This window comes from Taudactylus pleione, unplaced genomic scaffold, assembly GCF_031769625.1.
Source record: "Taudactylus pleione unplaced genomic scaffold, aTauple2 ptg000497l, whole genome shotgun sequence".
Taxonomy (NCBI): Eukaryota; Metazoa; Chordata; class Amphibia; order Anura; family Myobatrachidae; genus Taudactylus; species Taudactylus pleione.
In genome coordinates, this window is record NW_028284899.1 from 2024386 (window position 1) to 2038891 (window position 14506).

Below are 14506 nucleotides of genomic sequence, written 5' to 3' on the forward strand. Positions count from 1 at the left end.
GGGGAACCATCCAGCTGCTTATGTTTTAGAGATTTTAATGCAAAAAATAGTTTACTCAGGGTTCTAATATACTTGTTCAAATCAACAAATAACATAAATAGGTTGGGTTTAGATGCCGGCACAAATTTCAAACCCTTCTTAAGTAAAGAAATTTCATTTGTGGTCAGAAATTTATCTGAGAGGTTAAAAATACCTCTAATGCCACTTAGTGCCATCTTACGTTTTTTACAGGATTTCTTATGTCTATTCCTTCCTTTTTTTCCTCTAGGTCTAGTTCTCTGTCTCTTTTGGTTGAACGCCCTGATCTCTTTTCCCCTTTGTGTATCTGAGGGGGTGGTGGAGGAGTGTGATAATATGTCATGTGGTCCTTCTCTAAAAAATGTGAGGTGGTTGGAAGGCAGGATTCAATAGGTAACTTCCTTTTAGTTGTTTGAAACTCATTCTCATAAACCGGGGTGGTCACTTCATCACTCAGATTCGAAAACCTATTGCGATGTTCATAATCTGACCAAGAGTTTTTCCTCTTCACTGGTGGTTTATTGGACCTTGGTGTATGTCGAGAATTAAGTCTATTATATATTTTCTTATCCCTAAATGACCCAGTGGGTTTAGGAAATTGCCTCTCTTCTGAGTATGGTGATGTATGTAAAGATCGTGGGCCTGATCTAGTGGGGTAAAAATTCCTCTGAGGTCTATTATAAGTTCTCATTTGTCCTTTATTATAGTCAGTCTGATCTCTTAATAGTTTCCTATTTTTCGTATTGATAAGTGATTTCTCAATGTTTTCAAACTTTTTATATTCACTTGCATGTCTCTATTGTCATATTCAGGATGTTTCTCATGTTCCTTCAGGGTCGTTGGTAGCTTCTCTAATTCAGATTGAATATTGGTGATTTTATTTTCTCTATATTTAAATTAGAAGTTGCATCAGACTCAAAGAGAACTGATCTAAAACAGCATTCCACTGTTCAAAAAAGGTGGTATCATCCCTGAAGGAACATGCTTTAAATATTTTGAGTCCCCTTGGGATTAGTTCTTTATCAATATATTTTTGAAGCGTGATTTTGTCCCACCAATGGCTGGTTTCAACCAAGGACAAGGACTCGATTTTAGAGTTGGTGCATATCATCTTTAGACTCATCTAAAATTACCATGGCATCATTATCTGAATCATCTAAATAATTCTTACACCTTTCTAAGCATTCTGCTAAACATTTTAAACCTGGCATCCTGCCTAAAGCAGTGTCAGCAAAAGAACCTTCACAAGGAAGAGAAAAAAGGAGGCCAATTAAAAAATTATCCAACCAAGCGCTAAAGAGTACAAGTGTCCAATTCACAAATATTATATTAAAAGATACAACTATCTCAAATGAATAGCTTAAATAGATAAATAAATATATAAATTGGTAAATGAATAATAAGTATGACTACCCCTGTCCTGCAGCTCAACCTAAGGGATGAGAATGCTGTATCCCAGAATCAGAACAGAATATGGAAAAATGAAGAGAGAGCACTGGACAAAGGTGTAATATTAATATTGTATTTAATGACAGTTATGACATGTATATAAAAAATATATATATTAAATAATAAAAAACAATACCAAATTAAATGTAGCTAAAACCAGGATCAACCAAGAATTTGCATACTAAAAATAATTAATTAACAAGCACATCAGAGGTTGAAATTAATCAGTGGGTTAGTGCAAATCAATTAGTAGAAGATGAAAATAGCAGCTAATGTTAATAGCAGCAAAGTAGGATGTAGCGTCATGCACTAAAACAACTGTGTCAGCCACAAGCGTGTAGATAAGCGCCATAGAATTGAGAGTAACAAGTCCTGCACAATAAGCCAAACTTCAGTTAAGTTGACGTATATCTCCTACAATTGGAGGAGCAGAATTTAATAAGGTAGCACAACTGTATTCCCATGGGGAGATGAACTCAGTATATGTGCACTGTGTGCAGCGTGGTGGCTCTCTGTGCCTGAGAGGGAGAGCTGCACTGCCGCTGACAAGTGTATCTGGCAGGGTGAATCAGAGCTGGAGGAGCAGACTGAACCTCCGTGTGCCGCTGTAGCTGGGGGAGGAAGGGCTAGGGGAGAAAGATCGTCCCAGTCTCCAATGTTGTGGCCCCGTCTCAATTGCTTCAGTAACTCCGGCTGGAGTGAGCAGGTAGAATCACGCTGACACAGCTAGGCAGCCAATCGAGTGCTCTCTTGGTCAGAATCCTAGGATTATCACCTGACGCGTTTCTCAGCCAATGAGAAGGGCCGTTTCATCAGAGGTAAGAGGAATACACAGGAAAAAGGTGTATTTATATAATTGACATTTTCATTTTAATAAAATTTAATTTAACATCAATGTAATTAGAAATTGATTCAGATATCTATAGAGAAAATCACTTACAGAACAGGCAGATTTATAAAAAAATGTGGGTATATGAAGTACAGATAACAAAGAGACCACAAATATACGTTACCAATACAACCAAATATAGTGTATTATATCAGGAGACTAACTAAAAAGAACCCTATAGATGTAACATAATGTACAGATTATTAATGTTGAGTCCAAATGATCCACATAACACTCATGTGCATATTAGCATATTAAAGCTTGTGATTAATTCTCCCACTCACACCTTTTTACCCTCAACTTCCCTACTTTTCAGGTGTGACTGTAATATGAGTGTCACAAGCGTGGAATTTAGGAGCTGTGTTCCCGGACTGGGCCTTGGATCTGTATTACTTGGCGCAGACGCTCGCTGGAGGAGGCTTGGCTTAAGGAAGTTTCTCCGCATGAGAGGGTGCAGCGAACTGACAGGAGTTTGAGGAATGCGGCAGTAACGAGATAGCTAGGAAGCTACGTGGAGCAGCTGGATAGCCTAGGGTAGACGTTGGTAGCTGAGTGGCTACGTAGAGTGGCTGGATAGCCGTGGGTAGACGTTGGTAGCTGAGTGGCTACGTGGAGCGGCTGGTTAGCTGTGGGTAGACGTTGGTAGCTGAGTGGCTACGTGGAGCGGCTGGATAGCCGTGGGTAGACGTTGGAAGCTGAGCGGCTACGTGGAGTGGCTGGATAGCCGTGGGTAGACGCTGGTAGCTGGGTGGCTACGTGGAGCGGCTGGATAGCCGTGGGTAGACGTTGGTAGCTGAGTGGCTACGTGGAGCGGCTGGATAGCCGTGGGTAGATGTTGGTAGCTGAGCGGCTACGTGGAGTGGCTGGATAGCCGTGGGTAGACGTTGGTAGCTGAGCGGCTACGTGGAGCGGCTGGATAGCCGTGGGTAGACATTGGTAGCTGAGTGGCTATATGGAGCGGCTGGAGCGCAGTGGGAAGGCTACTTAGCTAAACTAAGAAACTAGTTGCACTGGCAACTTGTGTGAGCATTGGGGATCCTTTTATAGTGGACACTGGGAGCTGACAGGCTGAGAGAGAAGGAGAAGGCTCCTCATTGGTGGTAGTGGGGTCACATGGGCAATCAAAGATGGCCGCGCCCATGGACCGGAGGACAGCGCTTCCTGGAGGTAGTCAGCGGGGACCAGCGGTGTGCAGGAGCCGGTGTGGGAGCAGCACAGCAGCGGGACCCTCCAGAGGACAACAGCGGAGACTGCCTTGGGAGAAGAGGAAGGAGCGTACAGCGCGGGAGCCGGAAGACAGCGCGGATCAGCGCCCGCACAGGTAAGCGACGGGGTCTGATTCTGGGGTCTCCAGGCCGGCATGTGACAGTACCCCCTTCTTCAAGAGTGGCCACCGGACACTTCCTTGGTTTATGAGGAAATTTCACATGGAACGCTTTGACCAGACGGGGTGCATGGACATCGGAGGCATTTATCCAGATTTGTTCCTCCGGGCCATAATTCTTCCAGTCGATAAGGTATTGAAGACGGTTGTATCGACAATGGGAATCTAAGATTCTGTCAACTTCGAACTCCTCTCCCTGCTGTGTTTGAACACTAGAAGCTTTAGGCAGGACCTTCTGAAATCGGTTTAAGACTAGTGGTTTTAAAAGAGAAATATGGAAGGAACTTGGAATGCGAAGAAATGGAGGAAGCTTTAACTTGTAAGCCACAGGATTCAAGACTTTGATGATTGGGAATGGACCAATGAATCGCAGAGCAAATTTCATCGAGGGTACTCGGAGTCTTGGGTTTCGGGTAGAAAGCCAGACCATATCCCCAGGTCGGAAATTTGGAACCGCTCGTCTTTGGCGGTCAGCAAATCTCTTGTACCGGGCTGACGTTTTAGTCAGAGAGGAACGAACCTTTTCCCAGATGTTGGAGAATCGTTGAAGGGACATTTTGGCCGCAGGCACATCTAATGTGGGAAGAAGAGGGAAATCTGGCACTCGAGGATGTTGACCAAAAACTGTAAAAAAAGGAGTTGAGCTGGTGGATGTGTGATAATGATTATTGTGGGCAAATTCGGCCCAAGGAAGAAGTTCAATCCAGTCATCTTGGGAGGAGGAGACAAAAGTGCGCAGGAACTGTTCCAGGTCTTGATTGACCCTTTCGGTCTGACCGTTGGTCTGGGGATGATAAGCGGTAGAAAATTTGAGTTTTACCTGAAGGGCTGAGCAGAGTGACCACCAGAACTTCGCTACGAACTGTACTCCCCTGTCGGAGATGATCTCTTGAGGAAGGCCGTGGAGCTTGAAGATCTCTTTTATAAAGCTCTGGGCGAGTAGAGGGGCAGACGGAAGCCCAGTAAGTGGTACGAAATGAGCCATTTTAGAAAAACGATCCACGATAACCCAAATTGTGTTGTGGCCCCGAGATGGAGGAAGATCAGAGATGAAATCCATAGATAGGTGAGTCCATGGCTTAGATGGAATTGCAAGAGGTTGGAGTTGACCGTGTGGAACCCGCCGAGGTATCTTGTGTTGGGCACATTTGATGCATGAAGACACATAAGACCTGATGTCCTTTTTCATCGAAGACCACCAATAGGACCGCTGGATAAATTCTAGGGTTTTATCCATACCCAGGTGACCAGAGAACCGGGAAGCATGAGCCCAATGCAGTAACCTCTTGTGGAGTTCCGGAGCGACGAAAGTCTTCCCAACTGGGGGTATAGAAGATAATTGGGTAGAGGCGAAGGAAGCGGAATTCAAGATTGGTTGGGGCTGTTCCATGGGTAGATTAGGGTTGCTCATCATGGAACGGGAGAGTGCGTCGGCTTTGAGGTTTTGTGAACCGGGGCGATAGGAGACTTTGAAGTTAAATCTGGAGAAAAACATTGCCCACCAGGCTTGACGAGGGTTCAAGCAATTTGCAGATTTAAGATAAAGGAGGTTCTTATGGTCAGTAAAAATGGTAATGGGGTAATGAGCTCCTTCTAGAAGATATCGCCATTCTTCGAGGGCTAGTTTCATGGTGAGTAACTCTTGATCTCCAATGGTGTAGTTCTTCTCTGCAGGCAAAACTTCCGGGAAAAGAAACCACAGGGATGAAGTTTTTCATCTTTAAATTGCTGGGAGAGCACTGCACCGACACCTTCAGAGGATGCGTCCACCTCCAGGATAAAGGGCCTGGTGGAGTCTGGTTGCTTTAAGATGGGAGCGGAAATGAAGGCTTGCTTAAGAAGTTGAAATGCAGAGGTAGCTTCGACGGGCCATATAGTTGGATCTGCTCCCTTGCGGGTGAGGGCTGTAATCGGAGCTACCAGAGTCGAGAAACCTTTTACAAACTTGCGATAGTAATTGGCAAATCCTAGGAATCTTTGTATGGATTTTAAGGAAGAAGGAAGAGACCAATCAAGAATGGCTTGTAGTTTTGACGAATCCATTTGAAGGCCTGTTCCGGAGATAATGTATCCCAGGAATGGTACACTTGAGACCTCAAACAGACACTTCTCTAATTTGCAAAACAGTTGATTGGACCGCAACCTCAGAAGGACTTGTTTGACCTGGTCTCGATGAGTTTGGAGGTCTTGAGAAAAAATCAAAATGTCGTCTAAGTAAACGACCACACACTTGTACAAGAGGTCCCGGAAGATTTCATTGACGAAAAACTGGAAGACGGCCGGAGCATTACAGAGGCTGAAGGGCATAACGAGATACTCGTAGTGCCCATCCCTGGTGTTGAAGGCCATTTTCCATTCATTGCCAGGACGGATACGAATTAAATTATAGGCTCCTCTTAGGTCGAGTTTGGAAAAAACTGTGGCTCCCTTGACTCTATCAAATAACTCTGTAATGAGAGGAAGAGGGTAGCGATTCTTAATAGTTATTTCATTAAGACCCCGGTAGTCAATACACGGGCGCAAGCCACCATCTTTTTTTTTTACGAAAAAAAATCCAGCCCCTGCTGGAGACGTGGAAGGTCGAATGAAGCCTTTATTTAAGTTTTCCGTAATGTACTCCGACATGGCCTGAGTCTCAGGGAGAGATAGAGGATAGGTTCGGCCCCTAGGAGGGTTCTTCCCGAGAATCAGATCTATGGGACAGTCCCAATCACGATGGGGAGGTAACAGGTCTGCGCTCTGTTTGCTAAAGATGTCCTGAAACCCATCGTAGGCTTTGGGCAGGTCTGTAGAATCCCGTACAACGGAAGATCTGATAGGTATTACCCGCTGAAGGCAACCTTTGAAGCAATTGGAACCCCAGGAGATTATTTGCATGGTGGTCCAATCGATTTGAGGTGAATGTCTCTGTAGCCAGGGTAATCCGAGGACTAAAGAATGAGAGGCTTTGGGAATCACTAGGAAGGATAGTTGTTCGGAATGGAGCACCCCAATGGTAAGTTTAAGTGGTGTTGTACGATGGGTGATGGTTCCACTAGAAATGCGACTACCATCGATGGCGGTTAAAGTGATGACTCGAGGCAACGCTTCCATGGGGATTTGATGCTTCTGGACAAATTCAGTAGTGACAAAGTTCTGTGCCGCTCCGGAATCCAGGAGAGCTAATACAGCTTTGGAACCTCGAGGACACTTTAAATGAGCCTGGATGGTGGAATCAGACTTCCTTTGTGATTCAATGGCAACTCCTAACTTAACCTCTCTTTCATAAGTTAGGAGGAGGCGTTTCCCGGACGAATGGGACAAGTTTTAACTAAATGTTGAGGAGATCCGCAGTACATACAGAGGTTCTGCCTCCGCCTTTTCTGACGCTCCTCAGCCGATAAATTAGAGCGGTTGACCTGCATGGGTTCTTCGCCCAGAGGAGGAGAGGGTAAGCGGGAAACTGGACGTGGCCTTCCACGATCAAATCTGCCTCTTTCCAAGGCACGCTCCCTGTGACGGAGATCCACCTTGTTGCAGAGGGAGATTAACCCATCCAAACTGGTTGGAAGGTCACGGGAAGCTAGGTTGTCTTTGAGCCTTTCCGAAAGGCCACTCCAGAAGGCAGCGATGAGGGCATCCTCGTTCCAATTGAGTTCCGAAGCCAGAGTCTGGAACTGGGCTACGTATTGGCCGACGGTCCTGCTGCCCTGACGGAGGCGTAGAATATCGGCTGATGCGGAGGTGGTTCTTCCGGGTTCATCAAAGATTTTGCGAAATGTAGCAACAAATTCGGGGTAGTTGGAGAGCAGAGGATCCGACTTCTCCCAAAGGGGCGAGACCCAATCGAGTGCTTGGCCAGAGAGTAGAGAGAAGATATATGCCACCCTGGTTCTGGCCATCGGAAAGTTGGCAGATTGTAGCTCAAATTGGATTTCGCATTGATTTAAAAAACCCCTGCATAATTTGGGGTTGCCATCGAACTTGCTCGGAGGGGAGAGCTGAAGACAAGCAGGAGGTAGAACCGGAGGAGCAGGTGACACCACAGGAGGAGAGGCGGCTTGGGAGCCAGCGGGAGCGGGATGAGCCAGTAAGGACTGAATGTTGTCCAGGCGTGACGACATATCTTGGATAAATTGGATCAGCTGAGCCTGAGAGGTCTCCTGTCTTTCCAGATGGGATAGTACATCCTGCGAGGCTTCTATCCCAGATCCTTGACCACTTGCCGAGTCCATCGTGCCAGTGCAAACTGTCACAAGCGTGGAATTTAGGAGCTGTGTTCCCGGACTGGGCCTTGGATCTGTATTACTTGGCGCAGACGCTCGCTGGAGGAGGCTTGGCTTAATGAAGTTTCTCCGCATGAGAGGGTGCAGCGAACTGACAGGAGTTTGAGGAATGCGGCAGTAACGAGATAGCTAGGAAGCTACGTGGAGTGGCTGGATAGCCTAGGGTAGACGTTGGTAGCTGAGTGGCTACGTAGAGCGGCTGGATAGCCGTGGGTAGACGTTGGTAGCTGAGTGGCTACGTGGAGCGGCTGGATAGCCGTGGGTAGATGTTGGTAGCTGAGTGGCTACGTGGAGTGGCTGGTTAGCCGTGGGTAGACGTTGGTAGCTGAGTGGCTACGTGGAGCGGCTGGATAGCCGTGGGTAGACGTTGGTAGCTGAGTGGCTACGTGGAGCGGCTGGATAGCCGTGGGTAGACGTTGGTAGCTGAGTGGCTACGTGGAGCGGCTGGATAGCCGTGGGTAGATGTTGTTAGCTGAGTGGCTATGTGGAGCGGCTGGATAGCCGTGGGTAGACGTTGGTAGCTGAGTGGCTACGTGGAGCGGCTGGATAGCCGTGGGTAGACGTTGGTAGCTGAGTGGCTACGTGGAGCGGCTGGATAGCCGTGGGTAGACGTTGGTAGCTGAGCGGCTACGTGGAGCGGCTGGATAGCCATGGGTAAACGTTGGTAGCTGAGTGGCTACATGGAGTGGCTGGAGCGCAGTGGGAAGGCTACTTAGCTAAACTAAGAAACTAGTTGCACTGGCAACTTGTGTGAGCATTGGGGATCCTTTTATAGTGGACACTGGGAGCTGACAGGCTGAGAGAGAAGGAGAAGGCTCCTCATTGGTGGTAGTGGGGTCACATGGGCAATCCAAGATGGCCGCGCCCATGGACCGGAGGACAGCGCTTCCTGGAGGTAGTCAGCGGGGACCAGCGGTGAGCAGGAGCCAGCGTGGGAGCAGCACAGCAGCGGGACCCTCCAGAGGACAACAGTGGAGACTGCCTTGGGAGAAGAGGATGGAGCGTACAGCACGGGAGCCGGAAGACAGCGCGGGTCAGCGCCCGCACAGGTAAGCGACGGGGTCTGATTCTGGGGTCTCCAGGCTGGCATGTGACAATGAGCTGAGGAACTACATAAAAACTGCTACATGTAGACCAGGGGTTACGGCTGGGTCTTCACTGCCATCTTTTACTAAATGGTAATGCAGATTTATAGTAAAGTGATAAAGAAGTCCACAGATGGTGACTCAAGAGCAGAGATCTTCAGTTCAGATTTTGGGAAAGATTTTATATATATATATATATATATATTTTTTTTTTTTTTACTTTATATGGTACCACCAAGTGACTGTAGCACTGTAACAAGAGTTACAATAATAAAAGCAAACATTAAAATATGAAAAAATGTAAGCAGGCAGCACAGGTTCGAAAATCAAACAATGAGATGATACAACTATATGAAACACAGTTGTTAACAGCACTCAATGACTCAGCACCATGGGAAAAGATGTCAAAAAGGATCAGAGTCGCTGACTGTGAGTGGGGGTGAACTGAAAACAATGATAGTGCAGGATGGGAACTAAGAAAGTGGAGGCATGAATGTGGGGGGTGAGGTAGAGGAAGGAGATGTTAGGAGGACAGCTGTGAGAGGACAACAAAAGAGAGGAAAGCTTGAATGAGGGGACAATGTTGGCTAAACTGTCATGTCAAGAAGGGTGAGAAAGGAAAACTGACCCTTAAAATTAATGGTGAGAAAGTCATTGGTGACCTTGGCAGATTCCATGGAATGAAGGGAGGTAAAGACAGATTGAAGTGTATCGAGAAGGTAGTGTGAGAAAATGAAAATGGAAAGGTGTTGGGAAATGAGCCACTCCAAGGGCAATATTTACTAAAGTGCAGGTTTTTAGAAGTGGAGATGTTGCCTATAGCAACCAATCAGATTTTAGCTATTATCTTCTAGAAGGTGCTAGATAAATGTTAAGTAGAATCTGATTGGTTGCTATGGGCAACATCTTCAATTCTAAATACACACACTTTAGTAAATATAACCCCAAGAGTTTGGAGGCAAATAAGAGAAGACAGATGGGACGATTGTTTGAGAAGTAGTTGGGATCCAGAAAGGGGTTTTTTGAAAGCCATGAAGCGCTACTAACTTGAACATGCAGACTGTAGAATCTCAATGAAGAGATAATGATCAGCAGTATGTTATCAAAAGCAGCACTAAGAATTATAGAAGTGACCTTTTGGTTTTAAAAATAAAGTCATTTGGCACTTTTGTATAGATCTCATTGCTTTATTTTGTGTCTGTCTTAGGTAGGAAGGAAGAGAAGAGAACGGCAGATGCTGGGGAACAACAAAAGATGTGGTAGAGCCAAGGACTCAAGCTTCAGATTAATCTTGGGAAGGATTGGGGTATAAAGAGCAATTAGCAGAGAAGAGGAGAGCGGGTCCTACAGTTCTGAGTCAGTCATGAGATAAATTATAAATCCAGTCAAGAGGGAGTGAATAATGAAAGTCCAGAGTCAGGGTAGTAGAAATCTCTATGTACTTTGATATGGGCGACAAAGGAAACTGTGGAAGCAAAATACTGGTTAATATGTGTCTGGTTACATTGATTGTCTTGTATCATGTGATTGTAGGGCTGCAGAGGGACATACAAGTAAAGTATTGAAATGGTCATAGAAAGACTTAGATTGCAGATGATTACTGATAAGATACAGGGGATGGTCTAACTGTAAAATTAGAGGGTAAGAGGTTTCTGTTGAAGACTGAGATCCATCTTTTATTGTTTCTTCTTCTCTGCTTATACAGTTCAGATGAGTGGCAGTTTACCCCACTCTTGACCCATGAAGCTCACCTTGTTCGTGCCCAGGCAGTGGCTCGCAACTACAAACTTACCGTTCATTTCATAGAGCGATGCATCAAGAATTTCCCGTCCATCTGTGTCCGGAAAAAAGGATTGGATCAGCCTATTGCCTGGTCAGTGACTGACCAATCTGCAGAGATACGCATGGGCTATACAGAACCAGCCTACAGGAATCTGGGGATTATACGTACAATACTTCTTAAGCTTGCTGCTGTTAACCACATGAGAGGGGCACCCATCTATGTTAGTGTTGCTCCTGATAATGAGATAAGCCAAGCCGCAATTAAGAAGTCGGGACTCAGACTGAGTGGTAGCTGGGTACGGTGGATGTTCCTGAAACATATATGAAATACTAAATAAAAGAAAAATGATGTTACAGTCTGTGGCTTCAATTCATTGTAAATGTGACTCTCTTGACTACAAATGCAAAATCGTTACCTTAAAATCTTTTTACTGCAACATCAGGTGAGTTAAGGCTCTACAATTACACAAAGTGGTGCATTTTTTTAAAAGAAAGATATAGGGTTTTATGTATCAAGCGGTGAAAAGAGTGGAGAAGTTGCCAATAGCAACCAATCAGCTTTGAAGTAGCATTTATCAAGTACAGTCTATTAAATAATAAGCAGGAGCTTTTTGGTTGCTATGGGCAACTTCTCCACTGGTCTACTTCTTCACGCATTTCACAGCTTGATGCATAAACCCCATAATCTTTCTACAGCTTATTAGAAACATATTTGACAACATGAGCCATTTAATGATTTCTATACCAGTATCGCAAAGTTTCTCTGTTTTATTAATTCCACTTGTAATACCATACCATAGAAAAACATTTTATATTAAGAATTCATGAATGCTTAAGAGAATTTCATGTTGATTTTGACATGATCTCGGTCACCTGGCTACAAACTGTCATGTAAAGTCCAACATAAGGTCTAGCAAAAAAATCGTAAGAAAATAAATAAAACTGCGTTTTAAAAAAGACAATTCTTCTGGGATTAATCCCTTTATTAATTTATTTTTAAACTATTACAAAAACCTCTTGCCATGAATTTTGTTTTGTCATTTTCAATTAAATTTGTACATGCAGTTCCAAGTTACTTGTATGGGATTGTCATTCGTACCTTTACATACTGCCCTATTAGTGGAGAATGTAAATAATAGATCACTACTTGATCACTCTGAGGTTCAGCACATTTTTGCGATAGGTTTAAGAAATTCTTAATTAGGCCAAACATTTTTGAATAGTGAAAGTAATAATTCTGCACAATGATGAATGCAGTCAGTATACTATCAATAAAGAAAAAAATTATTGGAAACTGTAATGATTAGGGGGCCTATTTATCACACTTAAAAAATATTTTAATAAAACATTTCTTATTTCCATGACATGCGGCCCAATGAACTGAAATTTATTGGGGCAAAAATGTGAATGTTCATAAATCAGTAGTAGTAACACTAACAAGATAAAAAGAAACACTTCTTGCATTTTAATATACAATACTAACAAAGATACAACAAATTGTCCATTAAATGGTCCATAGAAATTGTCCTATACTTCACAATCCATGGAAAACTTTTCACTGACAATCCTTGAATTGCATTCAAAATGCTAAAAACAGTACTGATTTGTTGCTATGGCTAACAATAAAAAAGCACCCCCCAAAAAAAGAACAATGGAAATGTAAAAAGTATATTGCCATGTTTTTCATGTCATTGCGATTGTTAAAGTAAACATCTTGACATTCCATTCTGTGTATACTATTGTACAGTGGCGTCCCTCTCCACGGTGTCACTCAGTGTGGGGAGGGACGATGTGCACGTACTGCTGAAATGGGGGCATGGCCGCGCGGGAAGGGGCAAGGCCACGTGGCCCGAACTCCCATGATTATTACTTGGGAGGTAAGGGGGGTGCAGGAGGTCCCTATGTGGAGTGCCGGGGGCTCCCTCAGTGACAGGAGCCGATTGCTGCACTTAATGCTACAGTGCAGCACCCGGCTCCTGTCAGTAAGGGGGAGTCTGCACCTTGGTGTCACCCAGGTGCAGACTGCTACCCCAGCACCCTCCTTGTGATGACACTGCTACTGTATTGTCTTCAGATTCATTCAACACAATGATTTTTATATATTATCTTAAATGTGCCTGTGGTTTATGGGCCTGATTCATCTATGTACGCTAAAGCAGTCGCATCTGCAATCTAGCACGCGATCGCTGTGCAAAAAATGCAAATGCTGTTCCAGGCTGGAAATGTACTGTGATGCACCCTGGCAGCTTAGCAGATCCAAGCAAGTGCGTATAAATACGCAGACGCCATCGCAGATCATTCCACAAGTAGCCCAATGGTCATGGAGAATGGCCACCTTAACTGAGACATTGGAACCACTTTATGTATGGGATCGCAGACCATGGCTACAACATGACTCCGGAAATATGGCCGGGACACTCCTGTGTTTTTAGTCCCCACTCCTCATTGTCATCACTACCCCAAATGTTCCCTGACTTATTCACTTAGTGAAGTAATCCTCACATGAAAGCAGCATCGCAAAGGAACCTTGGGACAGTCGTAGTATGACTGTGATGTATGCGCAGATGACCCATATTCACTCAACTGCGTAAATATCAGAGTAGCGCACATCTTTGTGTAACCCAGGTTACGGGTTAGAGAAATATACTGAATTAATAAGAAAGTATATATGGGTGTATATTTCATATATTTACACTTGAGGGAATTTAACTAGTTAAAATTGGTAAAAAGTATGTTGCATATATTAGTAAACATGTATGTGTTGCTACAAATATGTAAAAGAAAAACAAATATGTAAACCATATATATGATTTAATTCATGTATAATAGGTATATGTGATTCATGTATAATAGGTATATGTGACTATGTATAAACAGTATATGTGACTCATGTATAATAGGTATATGTGACTCATGTATAATAGGTATATGTGACTATGTATAATAGGTATATGTGACTCATGTATAATAGGTATATGTGACTCAAGTATAATAGGTATATGTGATTCATGTAGTTATATATGGGTTGATGTGGTACTTTTTTTCTGTGGAGAGGATGTGCTTCAATTTGTGGGATGTAAATGCACTGTGGAGGAAGGAGGTGGAGTGATACCGCTGGTTGTAAGTTGGTTCCTGTCAAAGAAAAAGAGTCCGGTTTTCAGGAGATAGAGAACAGCTCTCAGCACAGCTGACAGGGTCTGTAGATCTCTCCCTACAGTGTCACCCCCTGTGTCCCGAACAGTTTCGGGCGCAGGGGGGTGGAGTCAGAGAGGGAGCAGGGAAGCTTTTGGGAGAAGTGGTACTCACCCTGCCCTGCCCAGAGAGGCGATTGCGGTGGCCAATGGCTGGGTGGGAGTGGAGGTGGGAACTGACGGTGACAAGAGGTGACAAGCTGGCATTGAAGGTGGAGTTGCAGCACATATTCACTGCTAAGAGGCAGCGTTCTAGGAGAGGGGGCGTGCCTGCAGTTTAGAATTCAAGGAGGTTGTAGTTGAGGTCAGCAGCAGCTGAGATGAGTCAGATGGGCTCAGCTGTAATAGGACACAATGCAGCACCTAAGGGGCCGGACTATTCAGCCGCCTGGGAGGAGACAGCTGCATTTAGCAAAATTCAAGGGTCTGTCAGCTGAGCAGAG

The 14506-nt window shown here is 44.6% G+C and overlaps 1 protein-coding gene across 1 annotated transcript in view; it reads left to right on the forward strand.

Moving 5' to 3' along the window:
• LOC148502425 (glycine N-acyltransferase-like) overlaps nt 1-11198 on the forward strand; it is a 44596-nt gene extending 33398 nt beyond the window's left edge. Inside the window, exon 5 of the mRNA XM_088449884.1 lies at nt 10796-11198. Coding sequence (XP_088306010.1) covers nt 10796-11198 — 403 coding nt within the window. The remainder of the gene's footprint in view (nt 1-10795) is intronic.
• Nucleotides 11199-14506: the final 3308 nt, after the last annotated feature.